The sequence below is a fragment of the Coturnix japonica genome, chromosome Z (genome assembly GCF_054131305.1).
Source record: "Coturnix japonica strain WE chromosome Z, WE-NBRP24, whole genome shotgun sequence".
In the NCBI taxonomy this organism is placed as follows: Eukaryota; Metazoa; Chordata; class Aves; order Galliformes; family Phasianidae; genus Coturnix; species Coturnix japonica.
Window position 1 is genome coordinate 71429277 of NC_140702.1, and position 25975 is coordinate 71455251.

The following is a 25975-nucleotide window of genomic DNA, read 5'->3' on the forward strand; positions in this document are numbered from 1 at the left end:
GTCTCACCTGTGCGCTGGGAAAGATCATGAAGCAGATCCTCCTTGAAGCTATGTTAAGGCCTGTACAACATCCAAATGTGGAGTCACACTATCATACAGTGTTAAAATGATGGAATCATAGAATCACAAGGTTGGAAAGGACCTACAAGATCATTTAGTCCAACTGTCCTCCATTTACCATACCTACAGAAAAACCAGTAAACCATATCTCCTAGCTCCCTGTCCAGATGCCTTTTGAACACTGCCAGGGATGGCAACTCAACCACCTTCCTGGGCAGGCCAGTGTCTGACCACCCTCTGAGAGAAAAGGTTCATTCTTATGTCCAGTCTAAACCTCATCTGATACAACTTTTGGCTATTACCTCGGGTCTTGTTTATTGCCTGGGAGAAGAGGCCAAGCCCCTCCTCATCACAACCTCCCTTCGGGAAGTTGTAGAGTGCAATGAGGTCTCCCCTGAGCCTCCTCTTCTCCAGACTAAACAATCCCAGCTCCCTGAGCCACTCCTCATAACACTTGTGCTCCAGACCCCTCACAAGTTTTGTTGCCCTTCTCAGGACACGTTCCAGCACTTCAATGTCTTTCTTGTAGTGAGAAGCCCAAAACTGAACACAACACTCGAAAATAGCCAGGGTTGAAAAGCACCTCAAAAGGTCATCTAGTTTCAACACCCCTGCTACATCTAGGGTGACCAACCACCAGATAAGGCTGCCCAGAGCCACATCCAGCCTTGTCTTGAGTGCCTCCAGGGATGTGACATCCACAGTCTCTCAGGGCAACTTGTTCTAGTGTGTCACCACCCTGAGTCAAGAGTCCTCAGTACAGGAGAGACACAGACTTGTTGAAGCATTTCCAGAGAAGAGCCACAACAAAGATCTGAGGGATGGAACATCTCCACTACAAGGGTCCACTCAGAGCTGGGGTTGTTCGGCATGCAGAAAAGAAGGCTCCAAGGTGACCTGATAGTTCCCTTTCAGCATCTAAGGGGTACAATACAGGAAAGAAGGGGACAGACTCTTTAGCAGGGTCTGTGGTGATAAAACAAGGGAAAATGGTTTCAAGCTCAAACAGGGTAGATTTTGGTTGGACATAAAGAATACGTTTTTTACAGTGAGGGTGGTGAGGCACTGAAACAGGTTGCCCAGAGATGTGGTGGTTGCCCTGTCCTTGAAGACTTCCAAGCTGCGGATGGAACCATTCCAAGGTTGGATCAGGCCCTGGGCAACCTGATCTAGCTGTGCATGTTCATGTTCACTGCAGGGGAGTTGAACTAAATGACCACTAAAGATTATTTTCAACTCTCAGGGATATATGATTCTATATAACCAACAAATAAAAAAATAAGAATGAATAGCATAACTCATGCTTAGGAATACAGTTCAAATGCACACAACAGTATTCATTAGAGGCTTCTATTTATCATTTTAAATGGTGATGAATACAGAACACAAACATAGGTAACTTAGATAAGTCTACACAATCACTCTGAATAACCTCAGAGAAGAACATAGAGACAAACTGTACTAATTCTAGGTCATTTTACATGAGTTGTTTTTCCTGTCTCAGATATGGATAATAAATCTATGATAAATAATGAATGAAAGACCACAGTGAATATTTAGCACTTGATTTATGAATTTTGCAACAGAAAAAATGATTTCAGAGCTCAAATCTAACTGCTGCTTGCTCAATCTGATCCAAATATTTTACCTTATACAACAAAATGAGAATGAGAAATAATTTAGGATAGGAGTGTAAATATATACTTGTTTAAGATAACAGTAGAAATTATTTAGAAACCTGATAAGTACTGTAAAAATAAATTTGAATTGCAACTGCTTTTTCCTTGTAATAGGACTTCTTCCCTTATTTTATACTTTTACTATTACTACACCTTGATAACAGATGTGTTCCATTATATATATATATATATATACAGTTTTGGGGGGATTTTTGCTGTGCTACATATTAAGTTTTTCAGTCACTTTTTATTTATTTATTTATTTTTCTTTTTCTCTGATATTCACCCACACATTTTCATCATCACATTTCCATCATCACATTAAAGATGAGTTTAAATGTGTTATGTGTAATGCATTGGTGAATGCATTTCTTCGTTAGAAAACCTCATGGAAATTCATGTGCATTAAAGTGCCTCCCATCCCACACCCATTTCAATTAATGAGTGGCACTGACACAGCTTTAATGCCCTCAACTGCTCATTTGACATAATCTCATGCGGTGATATCTCACCAAAACAGGAAGATGCTTTTGCATCTCTTTTGCATTATGTATTCATTTTAAGATTAGTCACATGGCTAATGAGCATCCTGGAAGCTGTCCAGTGTGCTACACTATGTCATGCTTCCTTTCCTGCCACTCTATTTGCATTAACTCACTGTGATATTGCCAAAGACCGTACAGAGTGCAAATTGCTCCAATCCATTTGTTCCAGAAAATGATCACATCCATTGCCTTTTGGAAATTGTTCCCAGTGTTGACTACAATTAAATATTAAATGCATGCTGAAATCATTTCATTTTCATAAAGTGCTATCCTTTGAAATTTTGCCCAAATGTTGTGTATCTAATAATGAATTTATTCTTTCCCATCTCCACTTGCTTAGAAAAATAACATTTCTGTCTCAAAATTCAGAATTGCAATGCTTGTGCCAAGCCTAAAGTAGCATCATTATTCCTATTTATTTGAAATAGAATTATATTCAAAGTGAAAGCATTAAAAATAACACTTCAGTTATTACTTGTTTTCAATCAATGTTCAGTATGAATTTTAAACAAATATTGACAGTCTGATTTGTATAATTGTGTGTAAGTGAATTTATTTGTATCTTTTGGTGTCTGAAGTCTGAATTTCTCATCATCTTAAATTTCCAAACTAATACAGTCATTTGAGAAAAACAAACAAACATAAAAACAGCTTTATCTCTTAAATAAAAACATGCTTGCCCTCAAAATAGTCTTGAACTTAAAACAATCTTGATTTTTCTGTAGTAACAAGTAAATTATTTAAAAATATAACTACAACTATATATGATAAACATAAGTGAAAGAAGAACATTTAAATGCATCTGTATTCTTCTATATATTTCTATTTTAATTTTTGAAATCAGTGTATTTGAAATATGCATAAATGTTTGGCATAGAAAAGTTTGAGTGCATCCAAGGGATGGAACAGTTCCCCTAAGAGGACAGACTTGAGAGAACTGGAGTTGTTCAGCCTAGAGAAGAGAAGGCTAAGGAGAAGAGAAGGCTAAAGAGACATCTGATCTATTTTTATTTACACTCTTCTTAAAGCTTAGTGCCATATGAATTTACAGATGAAATGTAAAATAAAAATAATATAAGGACAAAAAGAAGATCTTCTTAAAATCATAAAATATAAGTCAATTGACCATGGGTCAATTGTATGAAATCAGTTGTAGGTCAAGACATAAAATATGTTTTCTCTATTAAAACAAACAAACAAACAAAACCAAAACAAAACATAGCAAAGACCAACACATTTCTTAGGACTTAGCAAAAACTATTACAGTTTATTTGCTTTTGCCGTTTTGTTCCTAATAAATAGAAGACGTTTTTGTGGATCTGATGTAGTTTTGTTCTTACCTAGAATATCAGATTATATTTATCCTATGCTTATGTACTTTGAGTAGAGTTAATTGTCCCCTATCTTCTTTGCACTGATGTAAATATATTCCCTTAGAATCAACAGAAAGGAGAGAGAGGTGAAACTGTGTTATATATCATGTTAACAGAATTATGGATTCAGTGGTTTGGAGTGGAAGGACCTTAAACAACATCTAGTTCCAAAACCCCTGCTCTGGGCAGGGTTTTCAGTCACTAAATTAAGCACTAGGTTAGGTTACATAGGGTCCCATTCAACCTGGACTTGAACACCTGAAGGCATGGGACATCCCTCCTTCTGGGATTCCCTTCTCTGGGCAGCCTGTTCCAGCATTTCACCACTATCACAGAGAAAAAAGTCACCATGATGTGTAACCTAAACCCCTCTCTTTTAAGTTTAAAAGTTCCCCCCTGTGTTCTATTGCTCTTTACCTAAGAGAAACATTTATAACATTCCTGTTTATAAGCTCTCTTTGATTATTGGAAGGCCACAGTGAAGCATTCCTGGAGCTTTCTTTTCTCCTGACTGAACGCCAGCTCCTTCAGGACCTTGGGATGGACATCATTAGGCCCCATAGACCTGTACACATTCAGCTGCATGAGTCAGTCCCTTGGACTTGTTCTCCTCCTATGTATTTTGCTCTCACAGCCCTACCTACAGGTTCAGGGCTGGGAGGTTTGAGAATGTGAGACACAAGAAGACTGGCTGCCAGTGAAGACCAAGACAAAGATCTTGTTGAGAACCTCCACTTTCTCCATGTCTGTTGTATCTAGTTTTCCATTCTCATTTATCAGCAGGTGGACAGTCTTTTTGGCCTGTCTCTTCTGATCAAAGTCTGTAGAATTCCATCTTGTTATTTTTCACATCCCTTGCCAAGTTAAGTTCCATCTATGCCTTGGCTCTCCTTATTCCTTCTCTGTATATCTGAATTACATCCATTCATTCTTCCCAGGTAACACAGCCTTGCTTCCATTGCCTGTACATGTACTTCTTACCTCCCTGTTTGAACAGGAGATCCTTGCCCAGTAATTCCAGTTTCCTTCCTCCTCTCCTTGTTTTTCTGTGCTGGGGGACAAAGGGCTCTTGCACTCTCAGAAAGGCATCCTTATAGCACTGCCAGCTCTGCTCCACTAATTCAACTCCTTTGTCTTTAAGGACAGTTTCTCAGAGGATCTCATCCAGTAATTCTTTCAAGAACACAAAGATCACTGTCCTGAAATTCAGAGTTCTGACTGGTTTTTGCCAGGCACATCTTCCTCAAGATCACAGACTCTACAAGAATGTGTTCACTACAGTTCAAGGTGACTCTAATCTTAACCTCTTTAATTAGTGGCTCTGTATTGGTGTGCACTAGATCCAGAAATACTCTCTGTATGGTTTGTCTAATATATCGTTCAGGATTTTATCCTCAACACACTCCAGGTGTCTTTGGGATTACTTATAGTTAATTTCAACTCGTGTTAAGCTGAAATTTTAAAATGGACAATGTTTATAATGATTTAGTAGTCCCTTGTGGCCAATACAGTCTACCCTATAAAACTGAAAGTTAGAATTCTCAGATTTCAAAGACAGTGACACAAACATAAACTGTTATTCCTTCTAATTCCCAATTACACATATTATTTTCAAAATACAGTGAATTCACAAGTCAGTACATTTGAAAAAGATCAGTTGGGAACGTGAGTTCCATAATAGCACAGAAATTGCTAAGGAATAAAAAATGGCCTAAAATGTATGGCATAGAAGAAAGGCAATGTGTTTATTTACAGAGAGATCATCAGTTGCAGGTATGGCTAAATGTTATGCTGGATTTCTTGTTTTGTTGTTTTGTTGGAATTAACATTCATTTAATACCTGTTATATATAGAGAGAGATTTCTAAATACCTTTATTTGTTATTACAGGTAAGAACAAATAATTCCACCTATTTGGGAGTTTCTTTGTATTTACTTACAATTTTGAGGGGCTATATGATAAACTTACCTAACAAGAAATATCTATACTTACTCTAAGAATGCACTCTGTTGTTTATCATATGTTTTAGACCATGAATAAAAACTAAATCTTTCTCAGAATGTCCTAATTGTTTTCTCTGACAAAAAATGCTGAACAGATAAATCTCAAAAGTTATATACGAGGTCTGCGCCTGGTCAGCTTCTTGAGTTTATATTCAGTATTTTGCTTCTTTGTTCTCTAAATTGTATTCTCTTTGCCTACTTAGATTGCTGGTTTTACAGAGAAGAAACTGTACCCTATTCAAGGAGACATTCATCTTGAATATGTCCTTTAGGTATTCCTGCAGCATGTACTTAGAATGCATCTTATGTTTTCCTTCTCTTTATGATTATCTATTATTCATACTTTGATATTGTCTAGAGACCAATAAGTAAAGATTATACCAAGATGCAATATATAGAGAAATAAAGATGGCAGGTGTATCATTAAAGTTGGGTGTCTGTGCATAACTTAATGGATTTAGTAAATATTACTCTTTTCCAGTTAGATATTATTATTTTTCTCTCTCTCTGCTTTCTTTAGAGTTGATAGATCTAGTCTTATTTATTTATTTATTTAGAATATTTAAATGATTACTAATAAATTTTGTAGTGGAGACCTTATACATTTTATCCTTAATTGAAATATTTTATGAGAAGTTTAGGAGGAGGTATTATCCAAGGAATGTAGAATACTAAACAAATAATAGATTAAGAGATATTATGTAATTAGCTGCTTCTTATAGCCGTGTAATAATTTTATGAAGGTTATTTCTAAGTTTAAAAATTTTTTAAATCTCAAAGATAACAGAAAACAACAACACCACAAAACAACAACAACAACAACAACAAAAAAAAAAAAACAATACAAAACAGCCATGTTTTAATTTAAGGTGTTGGGTTTTTGCTTTAGAACTAATTTCTGTAAGTACTAGTGGTTTTTCTGTCTCTCACATATCAGGACCAGATTCTGCCACTTTCCCCTATTTTTACTACAGCTGTTGTGAAGTCACTGAAGTTGAAAAAATTATTTCAGTCAATCGAAATTTATCCCAGATTTTATTTCAGTCAGTTGTCCCATTGTAATCTAGCCATCGGGTAACTGTTAACAGCTAAAGATGATGACTTTCAGTATGTTGCAGATACATGTGAATATTTATCATTACCTGAAGTTATAATGTCAGTAAAGCCAACAGAGTTAGTAGAATATGGGATCTCAGATAGTGACTCTAGTATATCAAATGCAATATTCTGTGTTCCTAAATAATATCAATTAATAGAGAATGGCACTAAAATAATAGAAACAATAACAAATTTTAAAACACACTTCAGACTGGATTTTTGACCTTATTTAGATACCATACATGGAAAGATTGTTTTCAGTTTTGTCAGCATGAAATCACATAAATATTTCAGGAAGAAATAATTTCAACATTATGTAGTTTTCATTAAAAAATAACTTTAAAGTTTACAAATATTGTTTCTCTATAGGTACAATTTAGGATTAGCTTCTCAAGTAGGTGGAGAGATAGAAAGTGATGAAGAAGAGAAAAATCTTTACTTACCAATAGTTGGATCATGATAGTCAGGGAACCGATGGCTTATGAACTGCATTGTCATTGCTGGAGACAAGAAAGTGTTATCAGAAAGAGATTGACAGTATCAGTATCAAATGACATCTGGGAAAACAATAAGTGATTCACTTATTCAAGTATCAGTTTAGAAAGTAAATCAAAAGTTTGTCTCATGTCTACAGAGACAAAATGCATTTCTGTTATTAACTAGGCACAGATACATATGGATTAAGAAAAAATAAATTTAAAAAAAAGCTTATTTCACTGAATTTCTTCTTTTTAAAAGTGTATTAAAATTTTACATCTTTTTAAAAATCTGATGAACATTATTAACTCAATCTTGTTCATAGAGGAAATTCACTATGATGATCACTATTTCTGCAATACATTTCTACTTCTGTCGTAGTTCAGCTACATCAGGTGCTATAGATGGCACTTTAAATAATCAGTTACAATTGTGATTTAGCTTTATAAAGGAATAAATAAGTATATAGTTTTTCATTTTTTCTTTGTTTGTTTGTTTGTGTCTTTGTTTTAATATATGAAGCCACCAAGTTTTTTTTTATGATGATTATGGAACACTGATCACTCTGCTGACAACAAGTCAGTCACCATTGTGGCTGCCAAAACAATGCATAAATACATAAATAAAGGAAAAAAAAAAGAGATAGTTTGATCTGAATTTAAAAAATAAATTGTTTCATTTATTTTCCTAACAAATTTCTAGTAAAAAGACCCAAAAATTCACATAAATTTTAATTAAATGTATGAAATTAAGTGTTACTGTTAAACAATCTAATACAGAAACAGTTGGAAGTTGAAATAGCAGTTGGAAGGGATCCCTGGCAAATATCAAGTCCAACACCCCTTCTGAAGCAAGTTCCTTAAAGTAGGTCACCAAAGAAAGCATTCAGGCTGCTTTTGAGTATCTTCCAAGAAAAGTCCATCATCTCTCTGGGCACCTTGTTCCAGCACTCTGTCACCCTAAATAGTTCTTGTGTTTATCTGGAACGTTGTATGTTCCAATTTGTGCCCATTAATACTTGTCCTATCAGTGGGCAACACCAAAAGGCCCAGTCCCATTCATTTGACTCCCATCCTTTAGATATGTATAGACACTGTTAAGATTCCCTCTCTGGCTTTCCTTCTCCAGGCTGAAAATCTAATCTCAATCGTTCCACACAAAGTAGATGTTCCAGGCCCCTGATGATCTTATTTCCGTCCACTGGACTCTCTTTAGAAGTTCCCTGTCATTCTGGAACTGGGGAGCCAAGAACTCAACACACTACACCAGATATGGCCTCACCATGATAGAGTAGAAGGGAAGTATCACCTCCCTTAACCTACTGACCACAATCTTATTAATGTACCCCAGTGTGCAATTTGCTTTCCTGCCCACAGAGCACACTGTTGGCTCGTGCACAATCTGTTGTCCACTAGGTGAGCACCCAGGTCCTTCTCTGTGGAGCTCCTTCTCAGCTGACCAACCCCTGAACTGTACTGATACATGCAGTTATTTGTCCCCAGGTGTAGGACACTGCACTTGTCTAGTTGAACCTTATAAAGTTCTTCTTGACCCAACTCTCCGGCCTGTTCAGATCTTGTTGAATGGCAACATAGACTTCTGGTGTGTCAAACATTTATCTCAGTTTTATAACTGCAAAAATTTTCTAATGAAATCTGACTTCCCTTTGGAATAAGAAAAAATATGTTTCAAATTCCATAGCCAACCACTGAGAAACAGCCAACAGAAAAACAACTAATGTTTTGTTCCAAGACTTCAAAATATGTGTATATTTTGTTTATTCTGTGTATAAATAGACTCATTTTTAAAACAGCATTAGGTTTGTTTAATGCTTAATATAGTTATAAAGGATCATGGGGTAAAGGAGATAGTTTTACAAAGTGTCACCAACAAGAAGTATTAACATTTATTATCATGTTAAAAGATTTTTGCATCTATAAATTGGACTGATATAAATGTTTAAAAAAAAAAAAAGCATTATAAATTCATAATAATTCAGAGAGTACAACAGTGTATAAAAAACCTCATTCAGTTTATACATTATAAGAAAATGAATCTACATGCAGTGACATTGTTATATTTATTTGTCAGATAAGTCTCTTCTAAGTACTACATGTGTTTGGACTCTTTAATTTCCAGAACATTAGTTTTTTAATCATGACATATTTTATTCATATATCTTAGAACTGTTAGTGGTTTCTGAGGACCAAATTCATACCTAATGTGATCTGCTTAGTTTATTCCAAAATGCAGGAGCACTATCAAAAATGCTGTTCATGCAGGTTTCATATACACACTTCGTGTCTTCTGACGGCCTACATCAAGATAAAATAAAATTTGTTTCACTACCTGCTGCCTTTTCCTTACTAAGTTGTTTTTTGTTTTTTGTTTTTTTTTTAAAGCAAACTACTGTTTATCTGATCTCAATCTGCTTCTTCTTTGAGATATGCCTGCATCCCAAAATCTCTTGTTAACAAATGAAAATGGGATTCTCAGAGGACACCCAGAACTCAGAATAAACATTTTTCCTCTCTCCTGAGGCAGACCTGAATCAATACATTCATTACATACTCATCAAATCCATAGGATCTAAGAGGATTAAAATCAATTCTGAAGTAAGCAAAAATTTAACCACTGGGATTTGTAAAATTTCTCCCTCAGAACTCTGTTCATTGACATCATTAAACCTTGTGCAGCTACCTAGGTTGTACACAGTGCTTTGCTGGCAGAACTGAAAATAAATTTATGGCACAATTTGTCATAAATGTCTGTGTCAGTTGGAAAAGGAGATGCTGAGTATAAGCTCCCTTTTCCATGCACCTTGCTCCAAAAATACTGCAAAAGCAACCCTTTGTCAAGAGGTTTGTTTGTTTGTTCATTTGTTTGTTTTCCCTCCCAGATATCCTCCTATTCAGCATGGTACATAACCTCTTCAGTTTCTTGAGTGTTTTATCACTTTCTACAAGGGGATCGATACCCTCTTGTCTTCTCAGACAGAAGGAACTCAGGCATGCTTTGATTTCTAAAAACTAACCTTTTATTCCATGAGAGTGGTAGACAAGGAAGTCTTAGAGCATCAAGTCTGGTGTTGAGGCTTACTATATACTGCACAATCTTGTCTGCTAGTCATGAGAATATTAGTTCTGAATGGTGATCATATGCTGTTAGAATGTTTCTCCAGAGTTAAAAAGTGGGTCTAGGTCAGCGCAAGAGAGAAACCATGGAAATAAACTGGAGACTGTAGAATTAAACTGGCTTAAAGCCAAACCTGCCTGAGCTGTTTGTACCCATTAACCTTTGTCCTGTCACCGGACTCTTGAACACAGACGTTTTGTAAAAAGTCTCTTCCTCTTAAGGGGAAGCTTCCATATAGAAAACATTGCTTTGTAATCAAGGACAATTTAAATTAGCATATGTTTACTATACACTTGCAAAGAGAGGAAGAGAGAACGTCATAGCTTCATACAGAATTTATGCATTCAGAAACAACCCATTTTCATTCTTTGCTGCTTTGAACAGAATGTGCTGCACTTCTGAGGTACTGCACTGTGTCTTATTTTTCTTCCCTTTCCAGAGAAATATGATGAAATAACACCAGTTTGGATGAGGACTAGGGCAGCCCGATCTAGTGAGTAATAACCCTGCCTGCAGCAGGGAAAAGGATCCTTCCAGCACAAGTCAGTCTGTGATTCTGTGGTACGATTCTATGAAATAGTGGAAATAATTATCATATGACAGAGTTCCAGGCCACAAAGAATTGTGTAAATTTGATACACATTATTCTCCTTTGTTTTTAAAATATATTTATTTTATTTGTGGCTATTTAATTTAGATCATAGTACAGTTTTGAATAAATGTCAATTGCAGTCACTCGAATGAAAACAGAATAATTCAGATTAATGAAATACTGTTATCTACAAGTGCTTAATCAATGTGAAAAAAATTGCCAAAGAACTAAAACATCAAAAATGAGAGAGGTAGTTTAATGCTAGTGAAGATCATCCAAACTAGCAGTACTTTATGATGATATGTATCTAACGTAAATATATGGATGCCATAACATGTACTATGTGGAAGGGTATTTGAATAACCTGACTCTTCTCAGAATCATTAGGACAAACCATTTTCCACTGATAAGACATATGTTGTGTTGGATGTGAACACATAATATCCACAGTGATTAAACATTACATCTATCAGAAGGTAGATGAGTGGTAATTGTGTTTATCTATTTGAGTCAAAAAAGATAAATGAAAAAAGAGAGAAGTCTAATGCAGGCTGTTACAGACATTAGTGAAATTTGTTTACTGGAAACAGAGTAGATAATGATTATCTTCTCAAACTACAAAGAGAAGAAAGGATTAAATTTTCAATTAAATATCCATTGATAAAATACTTTTAAGTATTGGGTATAGCTAAATACGAATGTCTTATTATATGGTAAAAATAAAGTATATTGCAGGATTTAAAATAATGGGTGCATCTAATTTATAATTTATTCTAATAAACTCAGAGATCTTAACTCCAAGATGGAGATGCATTTTACCTCAAAGTGCTAGAGAATGTGAGATTTCACAAGATGTTTTGATATAATTTATTTTATTTATTTATTCTTCCCTTAAAAACTTCTGTAGACTGAATTCACCAAGAGCACACAGGTTTAATGGTAACTTTGTTCTGACCCATTATAACCATTTCTACTCTGTTATATTTTGTAAGAAATAGTATTTGAGATTTACTGCATGCTTTTACTAAAGAATGCTGCAAAGACTGTGAGCTGCAATTATTAATTTTTTAGGTATTATAATGTATTATTTATTGAGTGTTCACTGTGAAATGAGGGCAGAATAAATTTTGTTTCTCTGTGTCAGATTCATTCTGGCATACAAGAAAGGTACAGAAGGCTGTCCTACAACATTCTACTTCACAAACAGGTTAAGTGATGTAGCAATACTTTTTCCATAGTTGCTAAAGTGATAGGTTCAACTTATAAAATTGGATTCCAAAGCAAATATTAAGTAGCTAAATATCAGACCCGTAAAACCAAAAGATTTCTGAATTAAATATGAGTGTTTCAATTAAAGTAAATTTAAAAAAAAAAAAAAAAAAAAAAAAAACAAGCAACAACAAATATACATTACACTTTAAATTAGAAAATCTATTTCCCAGAAAAGCTAGGAAAGAAACAGGATTCTTTATTTAGTTCACTGTACTACTAAAGGTAGAGATTTCTATTTTGAATGGGTCTAAGTTAAAAGACTGCATTTTCTCCTGAAAAAACATGAGGGCTGTTCTGAAAGTAACATCTTTTATTTTATTATGTATGTTAGCCCATGATGTCAGAGGCAGAAGTGGATAATATGGCAGTAGAGGCTGAATGGCAGCAGAAGGACAATCTGACAAAATCGTGTTGTGGTCTTTCTCTCCTTTCAGTGAATAACATGCAACAAGAATGTATATGTGAAGCTAAGGTGCGTTACTGAATTATTCCACGAGGAAAAAATGGCAACCATTGACATTCCCTGTAGCTTGGTGAACATTTATGGTGACCGTCCAGTGAATGTGAGCACAGTGATATGGTGGGTACTGCATTTCAGAAGTGGTGATGGTGAAAGATCTGCTGGTGCAAATTTTTATAAGTGCAAAATGCAGGCTCTTGTTCACTGTTGACAAAAACATATCACTAATTCTGATGTTGAAAAATATTGGTTTGCACCTTAGAATGTCCTCTATCAAATAGATCTATTGTGCTCTTGGTATCTGTTGTAGTTAACATTGAAAATAATAGGAGGCAACCTATGTATTTCCATCCTCTACAAAGCTTTCCTGTTTCTCCTAGAAGTCTGTCTTCAAGCTACATCTTGAAGCTCTGACTTTCACTTTCTTGCATCATGCTTTGCATCTGGGAATCCATATTTTCTTCCCAGGACAGTTATGGTCTTTCTCTCCTTTCAGAGAATCACAGATATTTCCTCACTATCTTCTTAGTAAAAGCATCACAAGCAAATATAGTGGGAAAATATTAAAATATTGTCTCAAGCGAAAATAAATAATAAATAAATAATTCCTGAACTTTTATAGTGATTGATTTGGAAGAGGTAATCTTGTAATTTGTACTGCAGAAGACTAAATTAGGAGAAGACTGTAATGAAAATGTGTGGAAACAGAGTTGATGGTGATAGAGGAAAGCAGGAGTCATCTTCATTTGGAGAACAGTTAAATATTCATAGTTCCTTTTCTTCTGCATGAAGAGGAAACAAGTTAGATAATTTTTATGCTGTGGCTCTACCTACCAGCATGGTTAAGTGAAATAATTAGGCCATCTCCCAGATGAGTAGAGTCTCCTTTTTGCCTCATAAAGAGAGGAAAAGAAATAATTATAATAATAAATAATAATAATAATTAAAAATAATATGCTACTCCTGGACCCATATCAAATAAATGTAATTATTAATTTCAGAGTATATGTCAAAATACTCTTGTCATTTTTATTCAAAATGTGTGGTGGAAAAACAAGTGGGAAAAGAAATGCTTAGACATTTTGGAGCTGTCCAACAGAGATGAGAAGACATCAACAGCAAAAGTGAGGGAAAATTCATCCCGGACTTGAGACCTAAATCAAACATTCAGCAGAATTGTTCTCATTGCAGAATTTCAGGACTTTTGAATCAGCAAATTCTAGTGAAAAACAATTTCATTAAACTTGATTTCTACATCGAGATTCAGTTCCCGGAGCAAAATAATGTGACTCAGTTCCGGGAGCAAAATAAAATGCACTACATTGGGAAATTCATGGTAAAAATAAATAAATAAATAAATAAATAAATAAATGAAAATCTGTTCAGGTTTTAGAGAACATGGAAACATCTGAGACTTGCATTTATTCCCAGTGTAATAGACATCACTATAATGTGACACAAATTAACAGTAATGACAAGGTAGATTGCTACCATTTGTATACTATTTCCTGCATGGTATCTCCCTGACTCCCAACAGAGAGGTCTCCTGTAAAAATATAGAGCATTCCCTACCATACTTAGCTCACAAAGTTTGACAAGCTCCACGAAGATCAGAAATTACTTCTAGAAAGTGCTGCTATTAGTGCATTTTCCCACTCTTTCTTTCATCAGTAAGAGAACTTAATGTCTTATAGTGTACTTAGCTGGAAAATCCTATGGTAACTTAAGACTGCTTTTAGTGAGCCATACAAAATTTAATGACATAAAAAGGTTTTAAAGTATACTCTAATATATTGTGGCTTTTAAAGCATAATACACTGAATACAGCTAGATTAACTCAATTTTCTGACATTATTTCAGAGAATGGTTGAGAAAATTCTGAGCTCTTACAAATAGACACATCATGATTAAAGTCAATGGATAGACCTCCTAATTTTATAAAGTACAACAAACAATAAAAATCTGTAGGCTAGTTATACAAATGGGCCCTGGCTTGCAGTTACCCATCTTGAATAATGCTAACTCACTGTGAAAAAGACTTTCAAGAAGACATAAAGCCAACTCATTCAATGGAAAGAGGCATTTCAGCAATGGCATCTCTTTCTCTCCCCTTTTTTAACTGCTGATATATTTCCATTTAATGATAGCTTGAGATGCTGTGTCTGCTTACTGCTGCTTCCGGTAGCAGTGAATTGGCATTGCTGCAGGTTTCCTAACATAAACTAGTGGTTAGCTCCTGTGATATCTTCTTTGTGAAATGATACTCCATATGTCAAGCAGTGATGAATTGGCAGTGACAGCAGTTTTCTATTCTGAGTGGGAGAACCATTGCTATTGTGTAATATGGTACAGACTTTCCTGTACTTGAAATGCGTGCCCTGGAAAGTTGATGAGACATCACAGGGAGAGATACAACTCTAACTAGTCACAGTAGTCATATTGCAGGTTAAAACACAGTTCACATTAAGATTCTATTTTCTTACTCATCCAGAGGTTTCTAAAATTATTAGTAACTCATCCAGATTCTTGGTAACTTTTAGAACAGAGCTCCCTCCAACTAAATAAGGTCTAGGTGTATATCTGTCCTCTCTGATCTGAACAATTAATATTTTCATCTCTTTCAAAAAATCAAATATATTTTTAAAGGTGTCAGTATTTAAAATAATGGACTTTTATGTTTCTTAGATATTGAGGTTGGTGGCCCTGCCTATGGCAGGGAGGTTGGAATGTCATGATCCTGGAGTCCTTTCCAGCCCAAAGCCATTCTATGATTCTATGATTCTTAGTGAACTTTTAGTGAAAGGAATTTGTCTCCTACAAAGAAAACTTATCTGGATGAATTTCAGAAAAGGAAATTAAAACAAGTAATGATAAATTTACTGATTTTGTTTGGGGGCATAAAAATTACTGAAAATACAATACCAATTTGTTTCTTTTGCTATTAAATATATCCCTATTTGCACATTCACTATAAATTTTATGACCTATAGTTAACTTTCTGATCTTTTCATGATCTTTTCTCATTTTCTATTTAATCTTGTAGTTTAAAATGTTGTCTTTTCCTTTGAGTATAAAATATAGAAAAAATGAAAGATTTCTTTTTCTCATAAATTCATTAATTCACTCTTTTAAAGTCACATACATTTTTCTCCAGTGTGAGCAATGGTGTTGAAATGAGCTATTTAATCTACTAATGACATTCTCCAGAAAAATCCTAGAATGTTAGCAAAAATCTGAATTAATTGCAGTCATTTGATTATTCCCAGAAGTCTGTTCTCAACAATTCATTTCCAACTTATATTTTTAAATGCATATTTATCTCAATTTTATCTCAACATTAGCAGAGTTGAACATCATTCTTCACTAAAGATATGACTTTGAATTGAACATGTTTTCCCTTTTAGTGATCAGCAGTTTTTCTCTCTCAGCTAGGTATTCAACAACAAGACATATTATTATTTACCATAGGTCAGGCAAGGTAGGTAAAAATCACAAAGATAACAACACTGAAAATAAATTGTTGAAAAAAAGACTCGAGTTCTATAGTGATCCTCTTCCATTCTAAAACTACTCTTAAATTTACTGATATTCTTCAAAAATTAAAAAATGCAATATAAAAGTTTATACAATTTAGCAGCAATCATATTAAAAAAAACCTTTCAAATGTTGCCTTTCAAAACTCTCTGTGAGTCATTAATTTGAAGACTGATGGTGTATGTTTCAAAGATGATTTCTGGTACTCCTTTGAGGCACAGCACATCAGGGGTCTTAAGTATTCAGCTATTAGTATATGGTCTCCACAAATATTAGACAGACTGAAAAAGGCATTCTGCATGGAAGGAAATCTGATAATGAAGCCACTAGAAGCTTCAAGTATTCAAAATTACTGGAAACAATAGAACTTTTTGATCCTGTAGATGTTCTTTGGAAACAAAACAAAGTCATGACTAAGGAAAGAAAGTTATCTCTGACGATAATATTGGCTCTAGACTTTTCCCTTACATTTCCCATACAAAAGATTAATAACCTCTGAAAAACTACTAAGTGATCATATCAATCTAGGGAGACAGTTTTTTACTCTGCTATGAGCTCTTTATTATTTAAGTGTCAGAAACATACATATGTATATATATGTGCAAAACAGCCATTCAACTAATCAAATAAAGAACCAGCAATATGGAAAGAGTACACTGAGATTAACAAGGCTGCTACATACAGTCTGACTATGAGTGATTTTAACTGCTCAATTTACATCAGGTTAGTAAAATCATTGCATTTTTAAGAACCGACAATCCCTTCATCATGAAATTACCCAGCGGAATTCAGGTGCATGAGATCTAACATCTTAGAAAACAAATACAAGTTACTAGTACTGTGGAGATGAGAAGACTAAAATGAATCAGGATGATAAAATAAAATAGCTACGTATCTCTTCCTCTTCTTCTCCCTTTCTATTCAAACCTGACAGGAAGTTTACATCTTCAAAAGTGCATTTGTATCATCTGACATGTGCATATAACATTATGATGATATATTGTCAATGGGGATGACTGCAAGACATCATTGGGTGTGAAAGGCAGCACTTCAGGCATTAAAAGAAGTGGTTTATTGTAACGCTAGTGTGATGCTGAAGAGGTCAGAAAGCTGAAAAATACATACAGAAGTTCTTGAGGGCTGCCTGTATTTTTGCAAAGGAAATCAACATTAGCTTATTCAAGTTTGGACCTGCAATTCAAATAAATTCAAATTGTTTGTTTTCCAGCAGCTGGACAGACATGGCTTATGACTCAGATGACCTTGGGAATACTTAGCATCCCTAGAAAAGACTAGTTCCAAGTATTTAATAGTATTTAATAGTTCTGAGATAAACTTGCTTTCATATATTTTGCATTGTGCTTTCTGCTGGGATGCTCGGGTTATTTATTCTGGTGAAGACCTGTCTCAGGGTTTTATGCTGCTATATATCACCTTAGCTTGATGGGTACACATGGTGACTCAACATATAAAAAAAGGAGCAGTTAACAACAACAACAACAAAAAAGTAATTAGAGATGAAAAAAGGCAGGTCAGGTGATCTACAAAAGCTTATATCCCCTCTCTGAACTCAAAGTCCTCTGGGGTAGGTAGTTCTTCTCTTCACAGGTAGCCAGAACTGGAGTTTAACTTTTTAACTCCCAGTGCACTAAATGATGTTATGATATGGAATACTGATTACCAAAAAGATCATAAAACCATGACAAAAGTGATGTATTCATCGGCTCCAACATGAAACTTGAGTTAATATTGTCCCAGTCCCTGCAGTAATCATTGCACTGTTGTTTTTTTTTTCCTCATTGTACAGTGTCATTACAGCTCAGTTCTCAACAGATCGGTATTTGGAAATGACTAAGAAACAAGAGAACTTAATCAAAACCTTGAAGTATGGGTTGTTGAATATGAAGGGCTGTTAGAGGAGAGGTTATTAAAGTACTCTGTATCCCAATAGTGTGATGACACTGTGCTATGCTGATTCAGAAGTGAGTCAACAGAGCTACCATAAAAGAGGAAAATCAGGTCTTTTTTGAAGGTGCTTGCAGTGATATATATGTGACAGAATGACTCATCTGTCATCAGTATTTTAGTCAGCAAAGTCTTTGGTTCAATGGCAAGTATTTATAGATGGAAAATAAAAGAAGGAAATCAAAATTCAAAAGAATTTCTTGCTGAGATACAAAATACAGAAAGTGTCAATCTAGAAAGAGCTGACTTGAACTCTCTGGACTTGTTTGTACTGTTGTTAGTCTTTAGTCAACTGAACAATGCAACCTCTGATGTCACATCACTAATGCTGTATGAACTACAAGCATTGCTAGAAACTTTTGTAGTAACAGTCTGTCTCTTGATTTCTACAAAGACTCCTTGCTCCTATTTCCTATATCTATACTGTCATCTGTCTTCCCTTGACTTGTAATAAACTAGCTGGGCAAATATTTGACCCATTGAGTCTTAATGTTTATGTTGGTTATTCACATATTAAAGCACCCCCCTCCCTCCAATAATTGGAGAGAATAATTTTATAATTTTTTTTTTTTACTTCCTCTGGTCATACTTGTTTTTCAATCTAAAACAAGAGCATACAAAATAGTTGTACGACAATTATGTTACTTGTGCGTCTGAAGTTGAAATAACATTCTTATAAATTATCAAATTTGGTCATAATCTGCAAAATTCAGCATAGAATCATAGAATCGTAGAACCACAAGGTTCTAAAGGACCTATAAGATCATCTAGTCCAACCGTCCTGCCTTTACCTTACCTACAGGAAACCCCTAAACCATTTCTCCTACCTCCCTATCCAGGCAATTCTTGAACGCTGCCAGGGATGTTGACTCCACCATCTCCCTGGGCAGGCTATTCCAGTGCCTGACCACTCTCTGAGAAAAAAGTTCCTTTGTATGTCCAGCCTAAACCTCTTCTGATATAACTTGTGGCCATCCTTGGGTCCTGTTTGTTGCCTGGCTGAAGAGGCCAAGATCTTCCTCATCAAAACCTCCCTCAGGAGGTTGTAAAGTGCAAGTCCTGGTTGATTTTTTTTTGCATCATCTCGAGTTAGCAAAAATGTACACTGATGAAAAATCACTGAAACCAAAACGGGAACTACACTTCACAAAGACACTTTTCTTTGGAGAACCTGAAGTAAAATCTGTTTGTTTAGACACAAGGGTACAATTTACTACATTTTAGTATATTTATGTATTAAAGTATTTTTAAGCAAAGAACTTAAGTATTTAGTGAACCCTTTAAATATTTAAATATATTGCCAGCCTTATATGTGTTGGTAAATGGTTAATTTGATAACAGAAATAAAACTGTGTGGTTATTTTTTCTTGTTATAGCTCAAACAAACTATATAAAATATTTTCTGAAACACAACTTCTTAAAATCCCCAGTCAGGACCAGAAGTTAAATCTTGAGAAGACCGATATCTGATGTTCTCTGAATTGGTGTATGGAGTTCAGTGATCCCTCAGGGCATTATACTGAAGAGCTAAATCCAGTTTTGCCTTTTTTTCCCCCTCCCCCCCACCCCCCGTAGCAGAGGTAAAAAAAAAAAAAAAAAAAAAAAAAGTAGGTCTGACTAACCAAAGAGAGATAAATAATCCAGGGAGTGGGATGAGAGAGAAAGCTTTATTATTATCTTAAAGGCTGCTGGAGCACAGTTTATGGTGAAACCAAGTAACAAGTAGCAAACAACATGAAATGTTTATGCATGTCTGTGAAACTTAGTTATTTTTCTCTGTCTTTTGGGCATCCACTAATTTACCGCTCTAATCAACAGACCTATTTTCTGCCTTCTTGGATACTACCACCTCCCTTATGGGTTGATATAAATCACAAATGGCTCTAGCCCTTGGCTTCACCAATATGAAACACTATATACAAAATGAGTTACTGCAAATAAGGCAAGGGCTAGTGCCATAAAGCTGTCACCTCTTCCTCCAGGATTTTCATTCCTAATAGACCTACACACTTTCTTGTTATCATCCATGGTCATATTTTAAAACGCCAAAGCTGCTATTAGTTGAATACAAAATCATTTATGGACAGCAGGCAAAGGTTCTTAAGGAACAGCAAGATTGAGTTAAGTTAGGAATTTTGAACTTGTTTCTACCAAAGAGAGTCTGATTCTGCACTTTTATTGATGTGGTTAGATTCCTAAACCAGCTTTAGAAAATCTGACTAAAATGTTCACTAATTAGTCTTAGTTCACCGGGATGTAGAACCAAATAGATTCCTAGCCAAAACTGGGGACTTATCCTGGGGAGTTGTCGTGGTTTTGTGGTGTTTCTGTCAATATTCCACATCATAACATCATGTGCAGTATGGATCAGTGGAAAGTTCATTCTCCAGTTCCGTGGAATGGCAGCGTTCCAGGTGCTCAGCTCTCGGAGGAGAACTGCATATCCCAGAGGGCATCGCGGCCAGAGATAAGTCATGGGAGGAGGACATATATAATCTCACTCCCAGGCTGGAGTTCTCTCTCTCTTGGACTCTCAGAGAGTGGGAAGCATTCCAGCTGTGTCGCCTAGAGTTCACAGTAGGCCTCTCGGTTTTTGGGGATTCTTCTCTCTCTCTGTTTTGTTCAATTTATTAGCCTTAATCATATTGTATTATATTGTGTTATCTTGTATTCCAATATCGTATTTAGTAAAATAAGTTTTTTTCCTCCTTAGATTGCTGCTGCTGTTCTTTTTTCCATTCCCCTTTTCCCTTCCTTTCCTGGCCAGGGGCTGCCCCTGTCATGGGCAAAGGTAAATCTAGGAAACCCGTGACAGAAGTGTACCTCTGTTGCCACTGTATCTGCTTTTTCATTACAACGCGAGTCAAATCTGGATGTTCAAGGAATTATTAGGTGAAATACTAGAAGAAACTCTCCTTAAGGACTAAGGAAAAGAATAAGACTGGAAGCTATTAAAGGCCATCTTTCTGAGAGCATCTCCATCCCGCAGTGTAAGGAATGAGGCTTAAAAGGTAGGAAACCAACATGGCTTAGCAAGGACCCCCTGGTCAAACTGAGGGATAAGAGGGTAGTGTACATGTAGTGGGATGGGTGACCTGGGAAGTATACAAGGTTGGAGTTTGAAAACACAGAACTAGGATCAGGAAAGCCAAGGTGCAGTTGGAATTAAATGTGGCAAGGGATGAGAAAAATAACAGAGATTTTTTTAGATACATTGATCAGAAGAGATCAAAAAGAAAGTATACCCCCTCTGATAAATAGGAAGTATGAAATGGCCTCACCAGACATGAGGAGAACACTTAGGCACTCAGGTTCCTTGCCAGAAGTTGCCTCAGTCTTCATTGGCTCTCAGGATTACTACATCTCTCAAGTCTCTGATTTTTTGCAAGGGGGTGGGGAAGCAAAATTCATCCCACTGTAAGAGAAAGCAATTCTGAGACCTCCTCAAGTGACTAAATATGTACAAGTCTTTGGGTCCAAATGGCAGGCATCTCAGTGCCCTGAGAGAACTGACTGATGTGGTTATCACTCACCATCATAACTGAAAAGTTGTGACTGTAAGATGAAGGTTCTTATAAATATGAAAAGAGATACACCAGTCCTGCTTCTAAGAAAGGAGGAAAGACAGACCTGAGGATTTACAGGAAAGTGAAACCTCACATCTCAGCCTGGGTAGATAATGGAATGGCTCCTCATGAGAACGATGCTAAGGCATATGTGAGATAAGAAGGCCATCTGAGACAGCTAGCACAACTTCACTAAGGGTAGATCTTGCATGACCAATGTGGTGGTCTTCTATAATAGAGTGATGGCTTCAGTGGACAAAGAAAGGATGTCATCACCTGGAATTGTGCAAGGTCTTTGACATGTTCCCACACAACATTCTTAAATTTGGCAGATATGGATTTAGACAGTAGGCTAAAGAACTGGCTGGATGACTCTACGTCCAGGTGGAAGACAGTTATGAGTGGTGCCCCCTAGGCAGCCCATCTTGGAACAGGTGGACTTCCATATCTTTACCAGTGACGTAGATTGTGTTCTCAGCAAAACTGCTAATGACGCAAAGATGACACAATAGAAGGATACCATCCAGAGCAACCACGACACACTTGAAAACTGGACCCATGTGAACCTAATGAAATTCAAAAAGACCAAGTTCAAAATGTTGCAGCTGGGTTAGAGCAATCCTTGATGTCTACAGTTTGGAAGAAGAGCTCCTTGAGAGTAGCCATGCTGAGAAAGACTTGGGGATTCTGGAGAATAAAAAGGACAAGCCAGCAGTATGTTCTTGCAACCTGGAAGGACAGCTGTACCATGAGCAGTGTCAGTCCAAGATGTGGTGATTGTCGCTCTCTACTCTGCCCTCTGGAGGCGCCATCTGGAGAACCGCATCCAAGCTCAGGGAGGATATGGAGCATTTAGAATAGGACTGGAGGAAGCCCACAAAGGTAATCAGATGGTTGGAGAAAATCTTTCACAAAGAAAGGTATAGGGAGCTGGGCTTGTCTAGCTTGGAGAAGTCTCCAGAGAGAACTTATTGCAGCCTTGTGGTAGTTGAACTTATAAGCATAAGGAAGACTGACTCCTAACACAGTCTGGTAGTGATGGGGCAAGGTGGAATGATTTTAAACTTAAGAGGGGACAATCAGATTAGATGGAAGGAAGAAATTATCTGCTCAGTGAGTGGCGAGGCATTGGAACAGGCTGCCCAGAGTAGGTTTTAGATGCCTCATTTCTGGAGTAATTTAAGTTCCAGTTGGATGGGGCCCTTGACAGTCTGAACTAGTGGGTTACAGACATGTCCACAGCAGAAGATATGCCAGTAGATGATTTTTCATGTTCCTCCGCCACAAGCCATTCTATGAATATTCCATGAGTATCCTATGGAACACTGCATATTAGTAACTTAGACCAGAAATACTATTCATCCGGAGTCTAACCTTTTTATATATTCAAGAAATGTAGACTAAAATGAGCATTCTGTTTGTTATCTAAAGTTCTTCTTCAGCATTAATCATAAGGTTGAATTTGCAGTGGATGCTGCAAATTCCAAAAATGATGAATTCTGACTAAGTAGCTAGTGGTGTCATGCAAAAATAAATCATAGGTTTTTACCTGCCAAGTTCTGCACTGCATACATAAGTGTTAGCTAGTGATAATTTAATTTTACATTCTAGGAGCTTTGTAAAAGTAGTGTTGAAGAGTGCATTTTGTCCAAATATTAATACGTGCACATAAATTAATATAAATATATATATTTCAGTGTGTATATATACATGTAGTTCTACTTGTACAGAAAAATGTATATACACATACTGAGTTCACCCTCATTAAGTTTACAGATAACAGTAAGTTGGTAGGGAGTGTTGATCTGCCTGAAGGGAGTAGGGCACTACAGAGGGACCTTGTTAGACTCAATCAATGGGCCAAGGTTAATGGCATGAGTTTCAATAGGGCCAAATGTTGGGTCCTGCATTTTGGTCACAACTACCCCAGGCAACCCTACAGGCTTTGGAAGGTGTGGCTGGAAAGCTGCTTGAAGAAAAGGGACCTTGGTGTGCTGATGAATAGTTGTCTGAATATGAGCCAGCAGTGTGCACAGGTGGCCAAGAAGGCCAACAGCATCCTGGCTTGTATCAGGAATGGGGTGCTGAAAAAGACTAGGGAAGTCATCCTGCCCCTGTACTCAGCATTGGTGAGGCCTTACCTCAAGTATTGTGTTCAGTTTTGGGCACCTCAGTACAGAAAGGACATGGAGGTGCTGGGGCAGGTCCAAAGAAGGGCAACAAGACTTGTGAAGGGCTTGGAGAATATGCCCTAGGAGGAGCAACTGAGGGATCTGGGCCTTTCTGCTCTAGGGAAAAGGAGGCTGAGGGGAGACCATATTGCTCTCTTCCAGTATCTGAAAGGAGCTTACAACAAAAGTGGGGTTGGTCTCTTCTCACTGATGACAGGTGACAGGATGAGGGAAAATGGCCTCAAGTTGTACCTGGGTAATTTTAGGTTGGATATCAGGAAAAACTACTTTACAGAAGGGTTGTTGAGGACTGAAATAGGGTCCCCAGAGAGGTGGTTGGGTCACGATCCCTGGGTGCATTTGAAAACCATTTGGATGTGGTGTCCAGGGGCATGATTTAGTGGAGGGTTGTTAGAGTTAGGGTAGCATGGTTAGGTTGTGGTTGGACTTTATGATCTTTAAGAACATTTCCAACCTGAGTGATTCCATGACTCTATGATTCTATGATTCTTCTTCCCAGAAAATCAGCCCAACCTGGCCTAGCTCATGCTCACATCACTCAACAACAACTTTAGTGTCCAATTAACACTGTCTAATGAATCAGGGCACATTATGACAGGTCTTCTTTGACATAGAAACTTCATGGTGGATTTAACATATTTAGCAAGCTCTAGTCCAATCTCTTAATTCTTTACATTTTCAATAATGGTTTTTGTTTTTTTTTTTTCATTATCTCTTAATGCTCATAGATGCACCTACTTATGGTCACATAAAAACAGAAGTATGCCTATATACTCCAGAAGCACAGTCTATGTCTGTATTGACACAGTGTCCCATCTCAAACACTAGCTATCACAAGTGTTACATGGAGTCCACTGTTGTGCAAGGAAAAAAAAAAAAAAAAAAAAGAAGAAAAAAAAAAGGAAAAGCTTTCTTCTAGTGAAGTGCTATAACAGCAATATGTGTTTTTTGCCCTAGGAAAATAAAAATGTATTACATTGAAATAGGCTTTACAAAACATCACAGACATACTTGTCCTTCTTTGGGATTCTGTAGAACATATGTGAATTGTACACTAAAAATAGTCATGCTAAGTCTTACACTGTTCACTTGGAAAATAAACATTAATGTTAGATTTGAAAGTTTTGAGCATCTTGCTACACAGTATACATTTTTTTTTCTACTTTTAATTAATCTACAATGAGCATGAAGTAAATGCCGAATAAATACTGCAGCAATTGCACATATGGAAAAGGCAGCTAAAGATAATCTTCATATATGTTTCAAATTGAAAGATATTATATTTTTTTTCCCCCTAGGTGACGATTAACTCCTAATTTGAAAAATGACTCTGACTAGTTTCAAAAACAAAGAATAAGAGTACTTTGTACAAGTAAGATATTGGTTGAGACTAAGATGACACAGAAGACATACATAGTAAGAAAAAAAGTGGATTTTGCATGGAAACAATAGAGAAATATTTTTTAATATCTACAACATTACATCAAACACAAAAGGAAATGGGTATGTCTTGCTTTATATGTCAGAGTACTTGCACTTATGCATCTTATGACCAGAATCTCATCATGGTATGTTCCAGTCTCAATTTTGTAGGAACATCAGTGATAAATAAATGACAAGATGCATGACAACATGGCAAGCCTTTTGATGAATATCCTCAATATTTAAAATAGCAATACAAGCTGACATATGCCAATGCTGATTCATTTTACCCTATATCATTACTGTGTCAAGATCTAGTACATCAGTCAATGGAGGAAAGATATATAAGACCACTTTGCAGGTGATCAGATTGATCTTATTGATTGGCATATGCGGAATTGTTGACCACGTTATGTCTGATGGGTAAGCATTTGTCTGATTGTCAGTTCTACTTTCCAGGAAATCAATGTGATTAAATCACAGGACAATCTGAACTACAGAGAACACTTTGAGGAAAAGACAGGGCCAAAAAATATAAATACAAAAAAAAAATAGTAATAATAGTAATAATAATAATAATAATAATAATAATAATAATAATA

The 25975-nt window shown here is 36.1% G+C and overlaps 1 protein-coding gene across 6 annotated transcripts in view; it reads right to left on the bottom strand.

Moving 5' to 3' along the window:
- Positions 1 to 25975, bottom strand: part of RIT2 (Ras like without CAAX 2) — a 222351-nt gene that overhangs the window by 171810 nt on the left and 24566 nt on the right. For 4 of the 6 annotated variants that reach the window (XM_032441362.2, XM_085528751.1, XM_085528752.1 and 1 more), the window contains one exon: positions 7202 to 7258. The exons of the other annotated variants lie outside the window; for them this stretch is intronic. In XM_032441362.2, the coding sequence (XP_032297253.1) occupies positions 7202 to 7258 (57 nt within the window). The remainder of the gene's footprint in view (positions 1 to 7201; positions 7259 to 25975) is intronic. 6 annotated transcript variants of the gene reach the window in all.